We start from the raw sequence: 23,534 nt of genomic DNA on the forward strand, positions 1-23,534 counted from the left end.
GTGTGGGGGTGAGAGGCGAGGAGAGGAGGGGGGGAGAGAGAGGAGAGGAGAGGGGAGGGGGAGAGTAGAGGAGAGGGATGAGGGGAGAGGGGGATGAGAGGAGAGGGGATTGAGCGGAGAGGAGAGGGGGTGAGAGGAGGGGAGGGGATGAGGGGAGGGGAGTCCGCGACGTGACCGCGGGTGTATTCGGGCCACCCTAGCCGCTTGCAGCATCGCCCTTCAGGCTTCTCCAGCCGGACCCATTCGGCTCTGCAAATTGTTTCTTTCCCCAGCGGGTATTAATTCCGCTTTTAAATATCGCTGCTGCACCGTCATCATCCTTCCCAGCGCCGTCGCAAGCGTTTAAATGCGCATCTTCCCCGAAGACAAGCCAGCAAATACTGTGGCCATTCGACGCATATGGAGAGCCGCTCTCAACCAGCTGCTTGGTTTGATGTGTAGGAAGGAACTGCAGATACTAGTTTACACCGAAGATAGACGCTAAAATGCTGGAACTCAGCGGGACAGGCAGCGTCTCTGGTGAGAAGAAATGGGTGATGTTTCGGTCTAAAGAAGTTGATTTATATTGCTCGTTTCCAAGTTCAATGAATAGGGCTGTTACAAAATGTTGAGATGTTAAAAATCAAGCGTGTGATTTATCCCACCAGATAAAGCATAAAAAGAACATTTGATACCTAATTCACTTTCATATCTTCAGTATTAAAAAGTTATGGTCATTTTCATACTCGGAAATTTGCATCTTGTTCCCTATTGCTTTTCCATTAACTTAACACAAAAGCTGTGATCAGGACGTCAATTGACATAAAAGCCCATAACTTTCATAAAATTAAGAGAACTGAATGAAATTTTCAGTTATTATAGATTGAAGCATTCTGAAACAAACATGATACATCTTACTTGGATGACCTGAAATTAAAGTATATAATTAGTTAATTACCTAATTAAGTAGCTAATTACAAAATTAACCGTTGTGACGGAAATAGTAATAAACACCCAGACTGCCTTGAAAATTCAAAAATGTGATATTCTCAAGTTCAGAACTTTAATATTATTGTATTATATTCTGTAAGTCTGTAACAGACGGGTAAAGAAATTACAATTTCTAGCAAAAGATCAAGTCCTCATGGAGAAGATCAGCTGTTAGCTGGTACATTTGCATATCATAATCAGTAGCATCATCAGAATCTTCAGAATGCAACCAATAAGCAACTCTGTACACCTTGTTTTTCCTCAACTTTTCAATTTTGGCATTGTAAAATAAACTACAAGTCTTTGCTCTTCAAACCACGCATGACATGCTTTAGTGCCCCCTACTTTCCCATTCAGACCGACTTTTTCCAAACGAGGTATACAAGTACAAGATGTGTCCATTTTTAAGATCCCTGTTGGATTCGGGCATGACAGAGAAATTCACTTCAAGGTGAGCTCTAGCTATGCCAGGCTGGGCATTTGGATTGACAATTTTGCATGTCGTCTTCGGAGGCATCTGAAAAATGTAAAGAAAAAAACCACTGACCAGCATTAAGTAGAAACAAGTTTTTATTTGCTGTTTTAGAAAAAAAAGTAGAAATTATTTTGTTCAACAAAATGCCTAACACAAGTTAAATGTCAAAACAAATAGTACCCGACAAAACAATCATATTCATCAGTGTCATCAAATCAATTAAATTCGTCTAATTTCAATTACTAGATCTAAACATCTATCCCATTCTTAAGAAAAAGCTAGAAATATTTTTTTTAAATAGCCGAAGTATCCAAATAACAAACTGATCCCATTCACACAAGAATTCACAACATAACATGATTTTAAATCTCACTTTGTCATGAATTTCTATGCCAAATCAAAGGAATTGAATGTTTAATTCCCATAAATTTTACTCTGTTGGTTTATAACACTGCAGCAGTCAAGGGCCATTTTACACAGACATTTGTTCAAAATCCACAAATATCCACTCTCAAGATAATCAAATTTTTCTTTTTTGCTCAATCATGTCATAAGATCTAAATTATCTATATTTTGTGTAATTGTCTATCCATGATCAATATTCTCATACTAAATATCTGACTAAAAACTATGTACTGTGGAAATTTTTAGTCAGATACTAGACTAAGTGGGCCCAGCATCATACGGGAGGGCTGGTCACCAAAATTCCACCTCTCCACCAATTCCAATATGGGAGAGGCTTTCTGTCGCGCTAGTATGTTTGTTGCGGGCCGAAGGTACTGGTTTCCAGAGGGCTAGTATAGACATTGTGGGCCGAATGGATTATTGGGCTGGCAGCCAACTGTCGCAACGATTTTAAAAGCCAAGTCAAGGCAAACAATTTGGCTGCAGCCACCCGCCAACCAAAATTCATTTTGTGAACACAAACTTTAAAAAAAGGCGAGGCAAACAATTGGGCAACAGCCATCTGACAACCAAAATTCATTTTGTGAACACAAACTTTTAAAAAAGGCGAGGCAAACAATTGGGCAGCAGCCACCCGACAACCAAAATTCATTTTGTGAACACAAACTTGTTAAAAAAGCGAGGCAAACAATTGGGCAGTAGTCACCTTACAGCCGCATCGAGGGGACTCACCGTGGAGTAGGCGTGCGTTCAGTGTTAGTCACAGCTCAGAGAGCCGTGACCCTCTCGCTTCCTGGGTCTGGCAGAGACTGAGTGATGGACTACACTTCTGGGTTTTAGAGTCCCTCCCCCCTGCCGCCAGCGGGGGCAGCAGAGAGAATGGGGAATTTTTTTTAAAAACATTAATATCTCTCTGATTTTTCATCGATGGGAAAAATCCTCTGGTCCCGGAAGGCAGAGGGGGGCTCTGAGCGAGATGGCCAAAAATGACGGCTGTAGGTGGCGGCGTTTTCTCGGAAATCGCACCACAGTGGGCCAAAAGCGGTCAAGATCAGACTTTTAGTATTATAGATTTAGAATGAAAATATTGATCATGGATAGACAATTTTAGTCACCAGTCTTCTGTGCGGACCTTAGCAAAGGCTTTCTGAAAGTATAGATACGCTACATCCACTGGCTCCCCTTCATCCATTTTACTTGTCACATCCTCAAAAGATTCGGGAAGATTAGTCAAGCATGATTTTCCTTTCATAAATCTATGCTGACTTGGACTAATTCTACATCTTCATTGCTGAAGACTGAATCAACACTGATTATCTTTAATAGTAAATTTAGGATTTTCATGTTTGTGCATTTATGCATGACTTTGGGCTCTCTGGTTCCCTTATTCTTTGTATCAGACTAGAGAGTTCATGTAATATTGACTTCTATTCTCAGAATTTAAATAAATTGACTTATTTTCACATCAATCTTGTAAAGGTTTATCTGTGAGCCTTATAGCTGCAGTGCCACCCTTGATCCATTTAACGTTTAGTGACAATGGCCGTATCACATTTCATACAACACAGATATTCATGCTTGCGCCTTGTTATAAATCATTTCTACAGAATAGCCATACAAATAGTTGTATGGATTAATCTCTGTTTTCTGCAGAATAAAATAGACCCTCTTCTGGTCCTTATCATATCCGTATAATATCTATGTTTTTTTTTACCAAGAAGATTTTCAACCAATTTTGTTTAGCGGGATTATTGGAAGTCCCAGGATCATTCCCAAAGCTTCACTGGTAACTTCCCCCACAATCGTCCTTGAGCCAAACTATAGATACTTTTCTGAGCTGGCAAACAAGTATCTGTATACATTTCCCTGCTGGATCGGTCTCCAAATGTTTCATTGCTACTCAGAGGCAATTTTCCCTTGGCTAGCCTGCTTGAGATTTTCCCTGAGTTCCAGTATCAAATTCTATTGCATAGTGTGGCTATATTTGGATATGCAAGGATTATCTAATTCTCAATGTATCTTGTTGATTATTTATGACCTACTTCTTGAACTAATTTGACACAGATGAGTATGGCGTAAGGAATTACTTCGCTTTACAGACTGTCATTTATATGCTAACACAAATTTTAACACAAATCCTGAAGGAACAATATTCCAGCTGTTCCTGAAGGCTTCTCTGATTTAAAACTCAATTTATTTCTTCCATACTGAGACTATTCAATGCTATATCCATGCCACATCTCTTCCCACTGGTGTAAATATGGCCCATTCCTTCAAGTTACCTCTCTCAGAATTCGGAGTTTAGTAAAGCTGAATGCATTGGATTCATTTTCAAGTTTAATACTTGTAAAATAGCTAAGCATAATTTAGTACTGACTCTGAACATTGGATAAATGCTAGATCGACACAAAAAGCTGGAGTAACTCTGTGGGACAAGCAGCTTTTCTGGAGAGAAGGAATGGATGACGTTTCGGATCAAGATTCTTCTTCAGACTAGATAAATGCTGCCATGAATGTGTCTAATATGTTGCAACGTTATAGTGAAGCCCAATCGCCTTTTATTATTACTATCCTACACCTGTAAGGTCTTAAACTGATGATCAAAAATATAATCAATAAACCTTTCACCAATTCACCAGCTCGATCTTGTAATCAAACGAAAAGTGTTTCCACAGGTTATCCCCAGTTTACGAACACCAAACTTGTATTCAGGAAGCGTAGTGGAGTACATCACCAATCAGCAGCAAAGGTGTCAAAGTGGAAATGGTAGAGTAGGTATGTTACAAAACGTACCTGAATCGTGGCTGAGCATCTGCCCCACCCCTTGTGTGTGATTTTGGCGCTGTTTAGAGGGGGCGGGTTTAAAACGCGATTTTTACTAGGCTGTTCCAATCGAAAATGTTCAGCCTAGTAAATCATTAACGGAAAATCGCTGAAAGACCCCGTCGCAAAAGGTATTATTAGTTTTTATGGCCTTGTATAATATTTATAGTAGTTTAAAAATCACTCTCTCACTCCGCAACCTCTCGCAGCCCCAGGGTTTTATAAAGCAAACAATTAAAGGTATGTACCTTATTTTTACATTAAATGGGGCTTGTATATAACCCTGTATATAAAGTTTTCTATAGCGAGTAGCTCATTTTGGGCTCTTTATATCCCGCAGTATTTTTCTGGGCACTTGAGGGCACAAATCCAGCGCAATGTGAACGTTCTAAACCAGCGCGTTCACAGGAACCCACTAGAAAGCCGATTTACATTGACTTTAATTTACAGCAAATGAACGCTAAATTCCTTCCATTTGGCCTACAAATTGATGTAAATGAGATTTAAAAATCATGTTTTATTGTGAATTATTTGTGAATATTATTTGGACACTTAGGCTATTTAAAAATGTTAATCATTTATTAAGAAATGGATAGATGTTTAGACTAGTAATTGAAGTTTGAAATTAGCTACAATTGGGTAACTAACTAATTATATGCTTTAATTTCAGGTCATCCAAGTAAGATTATTTTATATTTGTTTCAGAATGCTTCAATCTATGATAACTGAAAATTTCATTCAGTTCTCTTAATTTTTAAGAAGGCTATGGGCTTTTGACTGTCCACGATCACAGCTTTTTTGTTATGTCCATAGAAAATCAATAGGGAACAAGATGCTAATTTCCGAGTATGAAAATGGCCATAACTTTTTTATTACTTGAGATATGAAAGTGAATTAGGTGTCAAATTAAACATTGTTATGCTTTATCTGATGGGATAAATTGCAGACTTGATTTTTTAAATCTCAAAATTTTGTAACATTGCTACTTTCAGGTCTGAAGAAGGGTCTCGACCCGAAACGTCACCCATTGCTTCTCTATAGAGATGCTGCCTGTCCCGCTGAAGTAATGGCAGAAAGTTGTAAATGTACTCCTAGTCCATCACACAGAACACCGTTGACTCCATATACACTTCCCGCTACCTCAGGAAACCAGCCAACATAATCAAAGGCCTTTCTCACCCCAGCTGTTCCTTCTTCACTCTGCTCGTCGGGCAGAAGATATAGATGCTTGAAAATACAAACCACCAGAGTCAAGAACTGATTATTTCCCACTATTATCAAGCCTCTGAATGGTCGAAGGTACAGTCGATTCTCATAGAGGACATTGGACTTTGTCTATGGAACAGTTGCGCTACTATATTAAGAGAGTCAAGGGTGTTTTATTGTCATATGTACCAAAACCGGTTAATTAAATTCTTACTTGCAGCAGCTTGACAGGTTTGTAAATAGTACTCAATTAAAAAAAACCCAAATAGAGCAAAATAAAACAAAATCTGAAGTCCCTAGTTCAACCAAGGCAGTTTATAGTTTAGTTGGAGTTCCTAGTGTTCAGTAGCGTGATGATTGTTGGGTTGAAGCTGTTCCTGAACCTGGATGTAACAATTATCAGACCTTTCTGATGCAGGAGTGAAATGAGCAGTGGCGCGACTCACCCGTTGCAGCGGCACCTACAGCCTGTCTCTGTCTTTTTTTTATTTTTTGTCTAGTTAAATGTAGTGTTGGTGTTTTTTAATACTGGTTTTAAATGTGTATATGTGGGGGGCGGGGGGGAACTGTTTAAAATCTCTTCCCTGTCCCGGAGACCCGACCTTTTCCCTGTCGGGTCTCTGTTGTCGCTGGGGCCTAGCACCGTGGAGCGACCTCCAACCTGAACGACCCGGGGGCTTGGGAGACTGCGGAGCCTGCGGACTACTCACCATCGTGGGGCTGGCCGGCCTCGGAGCGTGGGGAGCGGTGGCGATTCGCTGCTGCGACTCGACTCCTGGGACTCGGAGGCTCCAGCAACGCAGCCGCAGGTCCGGTGGACTGGGACATCGGGAGCTCGCGGGTCCAGGTGGAGAGACCGCTTCCCGGAGCTCCCGCAACACGACTTCTCCAACCCGCGTCGCGGGGTTGGAACGACCCGGAGCGGGGCCGTACATCGCCCGGCGCAGCTTCATGGCCGTGGGACAGTACAGCGCCCGCCGGGGGCTCCAACATTGTGACTTTTAGACCGGGAGCGGGCCGTAAATCGCCCGGCACGGCCTAAAATGGCCGTGGGACTTATCATCGCCCGCCTGGAGCTTGGACATCGGGAGACAAATGGAGAACAGGGGAGAGAAAAGACTTTGCTTTCCATCACAGTGGGTTCACTGTGATGGATGTTTGTGTGAATTAAATTGTGTGTATGTCTGTAGAAAATTGTCTTTGTATGGCTGTGGAAACGGAATTTCGTTTGAGCCTCACTGAGGCTCAAATGACAATAAATATTGTATTGTATTGTATATTGTATTGTATTGTATTGTATGAGGGTGTGGCCAGAGTAGTGTTGGTCCTTGATGATGCAGGCTGTTTTTTTGAGACGGCGTCTCCTTAGATCCCTTTACTGAGGAAGTCAGTATCCATGAGAGACTATATTCTGCACTCTGTATCTTTCCCTTTGCTCTATTTATTGTACTTGAATTGGGCTTCATTGTATTGATGGCATGGTATCTGATTGGGTAGGGTAGTGAGCAAAACAAAGTTTTTAACTGTCTTGGTATAAATCTGGCAATAAAAACATAAACGGTACATATGAAGGTACGTTGTTGGCTGCTGCAGGTCACTTTTCTTGACACTAGCTTGAATTTTGCCACATCAAACCCAGGAACAATACATTCTACTCAATATATAAAATCGTTGCGATTCCAATCTCATGATGCACCATCTGGATCAACACAGGTGTCCTTTTTAAACCTCCCACCGCAGTGGACTAGATATCAAAAAATAACGAGATGGAGTACAGAAAGGAGATTGAAAACCTTGTAACTTAGTGCCAAGACAACAACTGTCCCTCAATGTCAGCAAGACAAAGGAAATTGTGATTGACTTTCGGAAATGAAGCAGTACATACATCCCAGTATACATTGAAGGCACTGAAGGAGAGTTGGTCAAAAGCTTCATGTTCCTAGGAATAAATATCACTAGTAATTTGCCTTGGGCAGCCACATTGAAGACATGGCCAAGAAAGCACATCGACGCCTCTACTTCCTTAGAAGGATTAGGATGCTGGACATGTTCCCAACCACTCTCACCAAGTTCGACAGATGTGCCATATATAGCATTTCATCAGGATGCATCTGCCTGGTTTGAGAATACCTCCATCCAAGCCAGCAAGAAATTGCAGAGAATTGTGGATGTGAGCTCAGACCATCACAGAAACCAGCCTCTCGTCCATTGACTCCACCTACACTTTACGTTACCTCGGCAAGGCTGCCAGCATAATTAAGGACTAGTCGCATTTCGGTCATTCCCATTTCCCCCCTCTCACACCAGGAAAGAGGTGCAGAAATGGGAAACCGCATACCTCCAGATTCAGTGACAGTTTCTTCCCAACTGTTATCTATCAACTGGACGGTCCTCTCATCAGCTAGAGTGCGGTCCTGACCTTCCATCTACCTTGTTGGAGACCTTTGAACTATCTGTAATCAGACTTTATTGAGCTTCAATGTTATATCTTGCGCTATGAGCTGTACCCATTATCCTTGTAGTTGCCATTTAGCTTAACTCAGTATGTTATAACTATATCCAGTTACCTTTAAATTTTATCTGCCTGTAATTGTGTGGGCGGGATTTATACGTAGTCTGAGGCGTGTTTGCGGCTGGGATTCTCGCGCAGGCTCCCAGGAGTTTAGATTAGTTAGGGGAAGATAAGGGAAGAGGCAGTTTTTGACCATGCACGAGCATGACCATGAGTATGATTGAAATGTACTTACACAAGAAGAAGCCAGTATGAATTATCTTACTGTTTGTACTACTACAATAAAAAACTATTAATCAAGTGACTTTTTGGAAGATTTATCTTTCAACGACATTGAATGTCATGTGGAGAGCTCGTGGGTGCGTATTAATTACCTTCTGATCCTCGGTCATCAATGACATCAGTGACTATCGAGGACTAAATCCTTGAGACAATGTGAAATCTGTCACCACAATCCTTTATCTGTCCACTGTGGACGGCTTGATTATATTCATCTGTAGTCTTTTCTTTGACTGGATAGCATGCAAACAAAACCTTTCACTGTACCTCACTACAAGTGACGATAATAAACTAAACCAAAAACTAAGGTTTAGGATTTCTCTGCAGTTATATATTTTAAAATAATACCCTTATTAGTCTAAGATAGGGTTGGGCTTTTTTTTTTAATATGAGCTTCATTATTAAGAATGAGATTTAAAATGCTTCTCCAGATGTCGCAGGCAACATGCAAGTCCGTAATTTATGGATGGGGTGGCCTTCAGGTGAGACTGGAGCGTTGGGGCATGTGTCACACCTCCCTCATCCTGCAGCCTTCTGGGAACATGTACAATTGCTGGAGAACAAGGTAGACCACTGAAAAGTAATCCTGCTATATCAGAGGGGCATAATGAACTGTTGTGCTCTGTGTACTGTTTCACAGAGATTTGGCTCACACGTAACTCTGGATGCAGTGCTCCACTCCATACACATTCTCCGGGTTGCAGAGTCAGAAAAAGGAAGAGACGGCAATGTCTGGTTCATAATAAATTTGTCGTGGTGCCTGGACATGTTCGCTTTCCCATTCCCACTCATTGACCTGGAATATCTGGTGCTTAGGTGCCGACTGTTCAACTTACCGAGAAAGTTCTCTCTCACCCCAACTCAGTCTACATTCCAGTTCAGGCAGACGTCAGCTATCACTTGGGAAAGTGAGCACCCTAATCAATAAGCACGAAATGGCGTATCCCGCTGCCTTCCACACCACGTCATCTTCCACACCAGTGGACCCCACACATTTGATCAGTGCTCAACCATCATCAGGAGCACCAACCACTCCATCCACATCTGGACATCTGGATGAGCTCAGTGCCTTTTATCACCCTTGTATGCATGCTTTGAAAGAGAGATTAATGATACACGTACACAAGGGCCCACAGCCCCTGAGGTCTCTGATCTCAGTCTCTGAGGCAGATGTCAGAGCATCCTTGAAGACGGTGAAACCAGGCAAAGTGTCCAGCCAAGATGGTGTACCTGGCAGAGTGTTAAATATCTGTGCGGACCAACTGGCTGAAGTGTTTAAGGACATCTTCAACCTCTTGGTTTGGAGGCCTGAGGAACCGAAAAAGCATTTATCATACAGCCTAAGAGCAGTACATTAACGTGACTTCAGTCTACATACTTTGAGATAGACACTAAATGCTGGAGTAACAGGCAGCATCCCTGGAGAGAAGGAATGGGTGACATTTCTTCAGACTAAAAATCACGGGAAATGGAAACGAGAGATAGAGGGTACTTGTGGTTAAACGCAAATTGGAGGAACAGCATTTCATTTCGCTTGGGCAGCTTACAACCCAGGGGTATAAATATTGATATCTCAAGCTTCAAGTAACCCCTGCATTCCCTCTCTCTCCATCCCTCTCCCACCCAGGTTACACTAGTTTTTCTTTCTCACCTAGCTACAGCTAACAATGACCTGTTTCCTTTATAATTGTAACTTTTTTTGCATACCGTTAATTCATTTGTTCTATATCTGAATCATTGTCTATCTCTCATTTCCCTTTCCTGTGACTTTCAGTATGAAGATCTCGACCTGAAACGTCACCCATTCCTTCTCTCCAGAGATGTTGCTTGTACCGCTGAGTTACTCCAGCATTTTGTGTCTATCTTTGGTTCAAACCAGCATTTGCAGTTCCTTCCCATACATACTTTGAGAGGTTGGTTATGGCACAATTAAACTTCTGCCTCAGAAATGACCTGGATCCACTTCAATTTACCTTCCATCACAACAGGTGAACTGCAGATGCAATTTCACTCTGCTCTGGGCCATCTGGATAACAGGAACATATATGTCAGGCTGTTGTTCTTTGACTACAGCTCAATGTTTAACAATATCATTCCCTAAAGCTAATCACCAATCTCCAAGACTTGTAACTGGATCCTCAACTTCTTCACTGCCAGACCTCCAGTGTGGATGGTAACAACATTTTCTCCACACCGACCAGCAACACAAGTGCATCTCACGGCTGCACTTCCTGCTCCACTCTATTTACACACATCACTGTGGTTAAGCACGTACAATAATATCTATAAATTCACTGATGGCATCACTGTTGGCTGAATCACAGATGGTAATAGTCAAAGTACAGGACAGATGAATTTAATACAGAGAAATGTGAGGTGTTGCATTTTGGAAAGTCTAACATGGGCAGGACATACACAGTGAATGGTGGGGCTCTGAGAAGTGTTGTAGAGTAGAGGGATCTAGGAGTGCAGGTACATAGTTCCTTGAAGGTGGCGTCATAGGTAGATGGGGTGGTGAATAAGACTAATGATACTTGGGCCTTCGTCAGTCAGGTATTGAGTATGGACATTGGGAGGTCATGTTGCAGTTATATAAGACGTTGTTGAGGCTGCATTTAGAGTATTGTGTTCAATTCTGGACACCATGTTATAGGATAGATGTTGTTAAGTTGGAAAGGGCGCAGAGAGGATTTAAAAGCATGTTGCCAGGACTCGATGGTCTGTGCTAACGGGAGAGGCTTAGGACTATTCCCTGGAGCTGCCAGGAAGAAGCCACTCTTCTTGAGACAGTGGTGAACTGCAGGAAGAAGCCTGAGATCGCCATGCTTGCTCCTTCGAAGACCAGGTCTAAGCTGCTGGGACAAGCCCAAAATCGCTGACGTCATTGCAAATGTGCTCGAATGGCGAGGGGCAGTGCCCCACGCAGTCCTGGACATTGTTACCATTGTAAATGGAATAAACCATGCAAGTTCACCCAATTGCGAGTGTCGATGTAGTCACTGCCGCGTCGTTTTCCTCGACCCCACTACTGCGCAAGCAGGGAACTGCTTAATAAACAAAATTAGAAGTATTTATGTGTTTATTCCATCAAATTTTCAAAACAAGAGTGGTCTATTTTTTAAATGTTTACATTTCTTTTTTATCTTACAGTGCATTTCTCAGACCAAAGCTGGGAAAACAGTATGAAGCCTCCTGTGTGGTATGCTATCTTATTTTATCAATACAAATGTTCTTTGGTTATTTGGTTCCGTTATTAAATGAGGCTTATATTAAAGTGAACACATGGTATCGTTATGATGCTATAACGTTATGTATTACCAGGGATTACCACTAACTATAAGACCTTGGAGCAGAATTAGATCATTCGGCCCTTCAACCGTAGAGTATACAAACTTAAAGCACACGGCATTGGGGGTTCAGTATTGTTGTGGATAGAGAACTGGCTGGCAAACAGGAAGCAAAGAGTAGGAGTAAACGGGTCCTTTTCACAATGGCAGGCAGTGACTAGTGGGGTACCGCAAGGCTCAGTGCTGGGACCCAAGCTATTTACAATATATATTAATGATCTGGATGAGGGAATTGAAGGCAATATCTCCAAGTTTGCGGATGACACTAAGCTGGGGGGCAGTGTTAGCTGTGAGGAGGATGCTAGGAGACTGCAAAGTGACTTGGATAGGCTAGGTGAGTGGGAAAATGTTTGGCAGATGCAGTATAATGTGGATAAATGTGAGGTTATCCATTTTGGTGGCAAAAACGGTAAAACGGTATTATCTAAATGGTGGCCGATTGGGAAAGGGGGAGATGCAGCGAGACCTGGGTGTCATGGTACACCAGTCATTGAAGGTAGGCATGCAGGTGCAGGAGGCAGTAAAGAAAGCGAATGGTATGTTAGCTTTCATAGCAAAAGGATTTGAGTATAGGAGCAGGGAGGTTCTACTGCAGTTGTACAGGGTCTTGGTGAGACCACACCTGGAGTATTGCGTACAGTTTTGGTCTCCAAATCTGAGGAAGGACATTATTGCCATAGAGGGAGTGCAGAGAAGGTTCACCAGACTGATTCCTGGGATGTCAGGACTGTCTTATGAAGGAAGACTGGATAGACTTGGTTTATACTCTCTAGAATTTAGGAGATTGAGAGGGGATCATATAGAAACTTACAAAATTCTTAAGGGGTTGGACAGGCTAGATGCAGGAAGATTGTCCCCGATGTTGGGGAAGTCCAGGACAAGGGGTCACAGCTTAAGGATAAGGGGGAAATCCTTTAAAACCGAGATGAGAAGAACTTTTTTCACACAGAGAGTGGTGAATCTCTGGAACTCTCTGCCACAGAGGGTAGTTGAGGCCAGTTCATTGCTATATTTAAGAGGGAGTTAGATGTGGCCCTTGTGGCTAAGGGGATCAGGGGGTATGGAGAGAAGGCAGGTACGGGATACCGAGTTGGATGATCAGCCATGATCATATTGAATGGCGGTGCAGGCTCGAAGGGCCGAATGGCCTACTCCTGCACCTAATTTCTATGTTTCTATGTTTCAAACTGCTCTGCAATTTGATCATGGCTGATCTATTTTACCTTCTCAACCCTATTTTTCTGCCTCCTCTCGTAACCTATGGCACTATTGCTAATCAACAAACTATCAATCTCTGCTTTAAAAATACCGAATGACGGCCTCCACAGCCATCTGTAGCTATGAATTCCACTGATTCACCAACCTCTGACTATAGAAATTTCTCCTCCTCTCCATTCTAAAGGTACATCCTTTTTATTCGTAGGCTCTGCCCTCTGGCCCTAGTCTACCCACTCATCCTTCCGAACTCCAGCGAGAACAGGCCCATAGCCTTCAAATGCTTATCATACGTCAATCCAATCGTCCCCTGGATCATTCTTGTCCAGACCCTCTCCAACGCCAGCACGTCCTTCCTCAAATATGGGCCCAAAACTGTTTACAGAATTCTAAATATAGCCTGACCAGTGCCTTACAAAGTCTCAGCATTATATCCTTGCTTTTATATTTTAGTCCTCTCAAAATGAATGCTAACATTGTATTTGCCTTCCATACTGCCGACTCAACCTGCAAATTAACCTTTTGGGAATCCTGCATCAGCAGTCCCAAGTCCCCTTGCACCTCCGATTATTTCCTTATTCTTTCTACTAAAGTGCATGACCGTACACTTTGCTATGCTGTATTCCATTTGCTATTTCTTTGCCCATTCATAACCGTTACAAAACCTTGTACAGACTCCCTGCACCCTCAACACCACCTGCCCATCCACCTATCTTTGTATCATCTGCACTTGGCAACAAAACAAGCAATTCCATCATCCAGATTATTAATATATAACTTGATGAGTAGTGGACCCAACACAGATCCGTGCAGAACACCACTAGTCACTGACAGCCAACCAGAAAAAGCTTTGCCTCTGCTGTTCCCACTCTTTTCCTCTGCCAGTCAGCTAATCTTTTATCCATGCTAGTACCTTACCTCTAATGCCATGTGCTTCTATCGGGTTGAGCACTCATTTGTGGCACCTTATCAGAAACTTTCTAAAATCCAAGTAAACGACATCCACTGACTATCCTTTGTCTTTCCTGCATGTTACTTCCTCAGATTTGTTGGGTAAGATCTCCCCTTAACAAAACCATGCGGACCTCAGCCTATTTTATCATGTGTTTCCAAGTATCCTGAAACATCATCCGTAATAATTGATTGTAAAATCTTACCAACCACTAAAATCAGACTGTTACACAGAAAAGCTGGAGAAACTCAGCGGGTGCAGCAGCATCTATGGAGCGAAGGAAATAGGCAACGTTTCGGGCCGAAACCCTGAAGAAGGGTTTCGGCCCGAAACGTTGCCTATTTCCTTCGCTCCATAGATGCTGCTGCACCCGCTGAGTTTCTCCAGCTTTTCTGTGTAACCTTCGATTCTCCAGCATCTGCAGTTCCCTCTTTAACACTAAAATCAGACTAATGATTTGACTCATAAAATCAGACTAAAATCAGGTCAATGATTTATTTCCTATTGTTTCACTCCTTTCTTAAACAGCTACATTTGTGGTTTTCCAGTTCTCTGTAACAATTGCCACTCGATTGCAACTACTAACCACTTGAGTCGTTCTTGAAAGATCACTACTAATGCCTCCTGCTGCTATCTTTCACAATCATCTTCACTATCTGCAACACCACCCACTTTAGTATCATCAGCAAACCTGCTAATCTTGCCCTGTATGTTCTCATCCAAATCATTGATGTAGGTGACAAACAGTAACGGGCCCAGCACCGAACCCTGAGGCACACCCCTAATCACAGGCCTCCAGTCCGAGAAGCAACCTTCCACCATCACCCTCGGCTTCCTTCCATGAAGCCAATTTGCTATCCATTCAGCTACAGTATCTCTCCTTGGATCCCATGCGATCTAACTTTTCGGAGCAGCCTACCATGCGGAACCTTGTCGAATGTCTTACTGAAATCCATGTATATAACACCGACATTTTTGGTCACTTCAAAAAAAACTATCAGATTTGTGAGACAAGACCTCCCACGTACAAAACCATACTGATCAACCATTGCCTGTCCAAATGCCTGTATAACCTATCCCTCAGAATACTCTAGTAACTTTCCAACTACAGATGTTAAGATCACCGGCCCATAGTTCCCAGCATTTTCCTTGCAGCCCTTTTTGAATAGAGGCAAAACATTTTCCACCCTCCAGGCACCTCTCCTGTATTTGAGTTCTCGTAAATTTCAACCAGGGCTCCTGCAATTTCCTCTCTAGTTTCCCACAATGTCCTCGGATATATCTCATCAGGCCCTGGAGATTTGATAGTACCTTCAGTACTTCTTCGACGGTGCAGTTGGAGTATGGTGTTGAGTGCTGGCTGCCTCATTACAGGAATTCAATACAAGAAGCCTGATGGGTAAAGGAGATGATCCCAATGTGGATAAGTACGTGCGACTGCCATTACATAAACCTGGCTAAGGGATGGACAGGATTTGGTACAGTGCTTGAGGCAAGTTAGAGGGAAGTGGGGAGAGGGTGTTTAAAAGAGGAGGAGGGGGAGTTGTTTTATGACTAAGGTGAACATCATGGCAGTAGTCTGAGAAGACATTACTGATGGTTCATCCAGTGAGGCCATATGGGTGGAGCTGAGAAATAAAACCTTGTTGGGAATGTACCCCCAAATAGTCATCGGGAATTAGAAGAGCAAATATGCTGGGAGCTGCAAGACCAGTTGGGCTGTAAAAATAGGGGATTTTAACTTTTCCAATATAATGTATACGCATGTTTTAGTGAGGCTTTTGATAAGTTTCCTCATGGTATACTGATCAGAAGATTAAGATGTATAGGATTCATGATGTACTGGATTCATAACTGGCATATTCATTGAAGACCACATTGAGGGTTGTGGTGGAAGGTAGATATTCTGACTGGAAGTCTATGACCAGTGGAGTTCCGCTGGAATCTGTAGTGGGATTTCTGCTATTTGTGATATATTTAAATGACATAGAAGTAAATGTAGATGCGTTGGTGAGTAAATTTGTTTAAGCCAACAAAATTGGCGGAGTTGCAAACCATGAGGAAGTCTGTCAGAAGATACCACGGGAAATAGATCAGCTGCAGAAATGGACACGAAAAATGGCAGATGGCGTTTAACCCGAGCAAGTTTGAAGTGTTGCACTTTGGGAGGTTGAATGTAAGGAGTAAAGAAACAGTTTATGGCAAGACTGGACAGCATTGATGTGCAGGGGATCATAATGCAGGTTGCAGCTACCATGTTACACTACCATGTTGCAGTTGTGTGAGACATTGCTTAAGTGACATTTGAAGTGTACAGTTCTGGTCACACCACTATACGAAGGATGTGGAGAATTTGGCAAGAGTGTAATAGAGGTATACCAGGTTTCTGCCTGAATTAGAGCTTATTACTTGGAGGGAGACATTAGATAAACTTGAATTGTTTTCTCTGGAATGTCAGAAGCTGACAGGAGACCTGATGGAAGTTTATAAAATTACGAGAGCCACATATAGGGTAGATCATGTCTTTCCACAGGCTACAAATGTCAAATATTAGAGGACATAGCTTTAATGTGATAGGGGAACAGTTTAAAGTAGATGTGTAGGGGATTCTAAGCTTGCTATTGAGGAACCACACATCATCATTAATAACCTTAAAACTAAGTACCCCAAGGCCTTGTTCATAACAGCTGGGGATTTCAATCAGGTTAACCTACAGAGCATGCTGCCATAATACTACCGCCAGGTCTTCTGCCCCACCAGAGGCCCAAACACCCTTGACCACTGCTACACAATTATCAGAAAAGCATTGCAATACCACATTTCACTAAATCTGATCACCTGGCTGCGCTTCCACTCCCTGCTTACAAACAGAAACTGAAATGGGAAGATGCAGTACAGAAAGTCATGTGCTACTGGTCCTAGGAAACAGATGAGATTCTTCAAGACTGCTTTGAGTCAGTGGATTGCTTTATATTCAAAGTCTCTGCGGCTAACTTAGAAGAATATGTCAGTGCTGTCACAGACTTTATCAGCAAGGGAGTAGATGACTGTATACCAAAGAAGACGATGCATGACTTTTCCAACAAGAAACCATGCATCAACTAAGAGGTCCACTCCCAGGTGAAGTCCAGATCTGTAGCATTCAAGTTGAATGATACCGAGCAGTTCAAAATCTATTACGACCCTCGCAGAGTGATTAATGATGTCAAGAAGGAATTCCATCCAAGCAAAAGTTCTGAGGCAATGACACTGATATCCATAGCTTAAGGCAAGGGTTGCACTCTATAATAAGCTACAAAAGGAAAGCGGGCAGTATTGCTGCCAACAATGGGTCCTTTCCCCATGAATTCTGTACTCTTGGTCCACTTTAAACAGAAAAGCACCACCCTCCCCATCAGTCTCTGGTGTGCTCGTAGCAACGATTATCGTGGCAGACTTAAGACCAGCCTTCCTGAGAGTGAAGTCGTGGAAAGCAACTGGACCAGCCCTCAGGACTAGTGTGAATCAGCTGGCAGAGGTATTCACAGACATCCTTAACCTTTCACTACTCCATTTTGCGACCCCCACCTGCTTTATTCTGATGCTAACGTTTAGCAAGATAACATGTCTTAATGACTACCATCCAGTGGCACTGACATTCACCATTGTGATGGGTTTCGAGAGATTCGTGATGGCGCACATTAACTCCAGCCTTCCATCCAGCCTTGATCCACTGCAGAATGGTTATCATCGTAACAGGTTCAATAGCGGATGCAATCTTGTTGGACCTAAACTTATCTCTGGTACACCGAGACAATAAGGACTCCTAGGTTAGAGTCCTATCTATCGACTGCAGCTCTAACAATAACAAGATGGAGAAGTTAGTAACATGGTGTCAATCCAATAATTCTCTCCCTCAATGTCAATGAGACAAAGGAGCTAGATATTGACTTCAGGATGCATGGTGGAGTACGTGCTCTAATTAATATCAATGATGCCAAAGTGGAAATCGATGAGAGTTTCAAGTTCCTTGGCATTAATATTAGCAAAGATCTTTCCAAGACCGCAAGAAATTAACAACCGCTCTGCCCAAGACCGCAAGAAATTGCAGAGACTTGTGGATGTAGCACAATCCATCACACAGACCAGATTCCCACCATTGACTGCATCTACACTTCACGCTGCCTCGGAAAAGCTGCCAATATAATCAAAGGCTTGTTGTCCCACTCGAGTCGTTCTTACTTCTCCCTGCTCCCTTCAGGCATCAGGCTTACCACCAGACTCAGGAACAGGTTATCTGTTATTAGGCTTCTGAATGGTCCTTCCACTGTCCGATTCACCTGTACCTCAATGTGGACTTTGTCTATGGAACTGATACGCCACAATGCTAAGAATTATATTCTGCACTTGGTATCTTCATTTTTGCTCCATCTATTGTGGTTGAGTTTGACTTGATTGTATTTATTGATATAGTATGCCTAATCTGTTTGGATAGAATGAAAAACAAGTACCTAATTACACATTTCAATAATAAACCTAAACTAAGGCAAGCCTTTTTACACAGAGAGTGGTAGGTGCTGGGAGTTGGGGTGGCGGGTAGAGGCATTTGAACAGTTATGGAATGGATGGATATAGATCATGTGCTGGCAGTTGGGATTAGTTTACTTTGGCATCAGAATCGGTACAGATATTGTTGGCCGAACACTCTACTGTTTTATGTTTAAATTTTAATCTGACTAATTTGCACAACAATCTTCTAACTTCTGCATTGTGTCATGTACTTAGAAATAAATAGTATGTTTACTGTGAGAAGAATTCATTGATTTATTTTAATTGTGCTTTTTTTGTTTCTAGTCTTTTGAGCGTGTATTGGTAGAAAGTAAGCTACATGGACTCTCACCTGCTCTTTCTGAAGCCATCCAGAGCATCACACGTTGGGAACTTGTACAGGCTGCCCTTCCACATGTACTCCACTGCACAGCCACACTTCTGTCAAACCGGAATAAGCTTGGTGAGCTGTTTGGCATTTTTCTCTTCCTATTGCTCTTTCTATCTTTAAATATATTTTGGTTATTTAATATCACCATCGGATATTTTTCAGTATACATGCATTTCTCCATGTCTATAGATTTAATGTGCATTCAGTAGTAACTCGAAATTCTCAATAACAAAATAAAAGTTGTCAGTTCATACTGATTTTTATTTTGCTTTGGGGGAGTGCAAATAAATTCACCGAGGTTGCACCTTACAGCGATATTTAAGGCAGTAGACCGTCTCATAGTGATAACTGTAACAACTTGGTTATTCCCTCACTGTAGCCAAGCAGAATAGATTATTGGTAAATGAAGGATAGAGATGATGAACAAAGTACATAATTTTAGTTGAATCATTTTTTACACATGTTCTAACTCCTCAAAAAATGGTTTTCAATTTTCAAGTAACTGAATTAAGAAGTTGTAGTCAGGATTAAATGTTGAAAAGGCAAATGCACCTAGGAATAGAGATAGTATGACCTAATCAGTTCTTTAGGTGATGAAAAATGGCACCTAATTACTGATTTCAATAAGTAAATTTAAACTAAAAATACAATTGCTGAAAACCCTAACACAATAGTGTACAGAATCAGTTGGGGTGGCGGGTTAGGCTCCGAACATGTTATGGAATCATTGTATATTATGATAATAGCTTTTGGGTTTAGTTGACCTTTTTGGCATCATTTTTGAAGTCGGTACTCAAAATATATAAGCCTATGCACAAAGTCTGTTCTGACTAGTTATATTACAATTTGAAATACAGGACAACAATAGGACATCCATTTTATCATCTTGTTTAAAGTAAATAAATGGGTGTAAAAAAAAAGTGCAGAGAACTTTTTTTTCATTTATTGAAAAGGGTCTCGACCCGAAACGTTTTTTTGTTTCTAGTCTTAGATGCTGCGTCCGCTGAGCTGGTCCAGAACTTAAGCTACCTTCATTCTACAGGTGCAACCTTTCTGTGTTCCAGAAACCGAAAAGCATCACACGCCATTTTTTCCAGATGTCGTCCCGCACCAAAGCTCCGTTTGGCGCCAAACCTGACCCAAACGACTTCTGTCACCCCGTCTGTACTACTTGTGAGCTGGCTGGCCTCCTCCCTCTTCCGGAGACGCTCTTTCTATCTGTAAATATATTGCTTTTGGTTATTTAATATCACCATCGGGATATTTTTTCAGTATACACGCATTTCTCCATGTCTATAGACTTAATGTGCATTCAACTAGTAACTCGAAATTCTCAATAACAAAATAAAAGCGGTCAATTTCTTACTGGGTCGCTTTGCTTTGGGCTCCGCAGCGCTGTCACCGAGGTTGCCGCGGGCGGCGCGATATTTAAGGCTCCGACTCCCGTGCAACTCTAACCCCTGGCTGCGAGGCGCTCCACTCCAGCGCAAGCAGAATAGCCGATTTATAAGATCCGCGAAGGATCGAGAGTCGGCGGCGTCGCACATCATTTTAGTTGAATCATTTTTTGCGGCATCCGGAGCGCTGGCCTCAAAAATTGTTTTTCACGGAGCAAGTAACTGGATTTGAAGCCGCGCAGCCAGGATTAGATGTTGAAAAGGAGCTCCAACCGGCGCCGCCCGCGGCCGGACGGAGTCCCCAGCTCCGCGGCTTCAAATCCAGGACGCTGAGAAATGGCATGTAAATTTCTGACAACACAGCGCTCCGGAGCTTTATGCCACTAAAAATACAGGCATTGCTCGCTCCCCCTGGTATCCAGCGCTGCAACGCCGTACGACTCCCGACATTTCGTTTATAACTCCGCCGCGGGCCGCGCATTGTCAATTAGCGCCTCGCAGCATTAAAGGTTGCCCGGGTCGGAGCTGACCTTTGAACCCGAATTTTGCCCCCACTCCTCGAGGTTGGGAGTCGCCGACCACAAAGTCTGTTCTAAGATTAGTTTATATCCCCAATTCACCCCTACAGGACCACCACCACATAAAATCCCTCCATTTTACTGACATCTTGTTTAAAGTGATTTGGGTCTCCGGGGAGGAGGCAGCTGCTCCAGACTTTTCAAACCGCCTACCTACCTAATCTACGCTAAATCTACGCTAAAAATCTTCCATTCTGAAATCCGAAAAAGTCCGAAATCCGACAAGTGTCTGGTCCCAAGGCTTTCGGATAAAAGGTTGTGCACCTATACTTTATTTTAACTTTATTCTAAAGTGATACCTTTTCTTCATATAACTGCAGTGCTTCAAATATTTATCCACTGAACAACTTTGCTTTGTTTGCCTCAATGTTAATAATAATATTCTATTGTGCAAAAGCTACCTATTTCTAGACAGTTTGCATAACAGCTTATCTCACTCTGTCAGTTTAGAAACTTGGGCTTTTTGGCTTCAGCTCCCAATCGCAGAACATTGGCTCTCAGACATTTTCTTTTCATATTTTCAACAATATTTTATATGACAGCTTCAATATCCTGATTCATTGCAAGTATATAGTTATATAAAATCAAAGAAAATCGTATATTGAGGCGGCACAATGATAGAATTGCTGTTTTGTAGTGCCAGAGATGAAGGTTCAATCCTGACTACGGGAGCTCTCTGTCCGGAGTTTGTATTTCTCCCAATTGCACCGGTTTCCTCCAACATTCCGGAGACAAACAAGTTTATAGATTACTGGCTTCTGTTCATTGTCCCTAGTATGTAGGATAGAGCTAATGTATGGGTGATTGTTGATCAATGTGGACAATGGGCCAAAGGGCAGTTCCGCACTGTACCTCTAAACTAAATTTCTGCAGATGCTGGCGATCTGAGATAAAAACAGAAACTACTGGAAACATTCAGTGGGTCAGTCAGTATCTTATGAAAGAGAAACAGGAAATAGTGCATAGATTTTGACAAGTCAATGTTAAAAAAAACGAGGTTTCATTCTGAAGCGTTAACTTGAAGCTGGAGAACTTGAAGTCTGGTGTAAAGCAAACAACCTCTACATCAATGTGGGGAAGACAAAGGAGGTGATTGTGGACTTCAGAAAAGGCGGCTACACCTCCCCTCCCCTCTACATCGGTGGAGATGGTGTCCAGTTTTAAATATCTGGGGGTGCACATTTCTAACGACTTCACCTGGACCTGCAACACGGCTAACATCATTAAAAAAGCCCACCAACACCTTTACTTCTTGAGGAAGCTGAAGCGTGCTATCCTCAGCACCCCAGTCCTGACATCATTTTACAGGTGTGAGGTGGAGAGCGTCCTCACATGGTGTATCACAGTGTGGTATGGAAACTGCTCTGCTGCTGACAGGAAGGCGTTGCCGAGGGTGGTCAAATCTGCCCGAATCACAAATAACTGCCTCCCTGCCATTGAGGACATTTACATCAGCAGGTGCAGGAGCAGTGCCTCAAACATCATGAAGGACCCCACCCACCCGGCAAATGGACTCTTTGCCCCCCTCCCCTCAGGGAGAAGGCTGCAGAGCATAAAGGCCAGGCCAACAAGGCTTAAAGCCAGCTTCTTCCCCGAGGCCGTGAGACTTTTAAACTCCCTACCTCACTGACTGAACCCTCACTACCTCAGTGAACTGTCTGCTGCTACTGCTGTCTTACTGCACTATTACGCTGCTCGGACCTGAGTACAAATTTTGTTCATGATTTATGTGGAAGCATGTTTTTATTGAATGACGATAAATGAACCTTGAACCTTGAACCTTAATCCTGCTTCTCTTTCCACAAATAACAGTTTTTTTTAAATGTAATATAGAAACATAGAAATTAGGTGCAGGAGTAGGCCATTCGCCCTTCGAGCCTGCACCGCCATTCAATATGAGCATGGCTGATCATCCAACTCAGTATCCCGTACCTGCCTTCTCTCCATACCCTCTGATCCCCTTAGCCACAAGGGCCACATCTAACTCCCTCTTAAATATAGCCAATGAACTGGCCTCGACTACCCTCTGCGGCAGAGAGTTCCAGAGATTCACCACTCTGTGTGTGAAAAAAGTTCTTCTCAATGAAAGAGCAGGATAATTAGCTTTTCAGTCTAAAGAACAAAATAACTTATGAGTTTGAAGCATAAGGCCGTTTGAGCTACTATTGCATTACAATATTTAATATGGTAGATTCCAACATCTGCAGTCTCCTATTTCTCCAAGTATAAGGTATAGAGGTATTTTAGCACAATGCAGGCAAATGCAGCAAGCCCAGTTAGGCAACTTGGTTGGCATTGATGAGTTGGGCCAATGTGCCTGTTATTGTGCTGTGAGACTAAGATGCTCTTTCGTGTTCATTTATTAGCTTAACTCAGGCGGTGAAGGTGATAAGCGGCTGTTAAACGGCCACGCTTAAAAGGTAAGTGGTTCTTATCCTTACAGTTTGAAGAGTGCAGG

General features: G+C 42.5%; 1 protein-coding gene across 1 annotated transcript in view; it reads left to right on the top strand.

Moving 5' to 3' along the window:
* The window catches only part of LOC129698575 (protein unc-80 homolog), a 319,625-nt gene that overhangs the window by 580 nt on the left and 295,511 nt on the right, over positions 1 to 23,534 (top strand). The window contains exons 2-3 of the mRNA XM_055637663.1: positions 11,820 to 11,868; positions 19,017 to 19,173. Coding sequence (XP_055493638.1) covers positions 11,820 to 11,868; positions 19,017 to 19,173 — 206 coding nt within the window. The remainder of the gene's footprint in view (positions 1 to 11,819; positions 11,869 to 19,016; positions 19,174 to 23,534) is intronic.

The sequence above is a fragment of the Leucoraja erinacea genome, chromosome 7 (genome assembly GCF_028641065.1).
Source record: "Leucoraja erinacea ecotype New England chromosome 7, Leri_hhj_1, whole genome shotgun sequence".
NCBI classification, from domain to species: Eukaryota; Metazoa; Chordata; class Chondrichthyes; order Rajiformes; family Rajidae; genus Leucoraja; species Leucoraja erinaceus.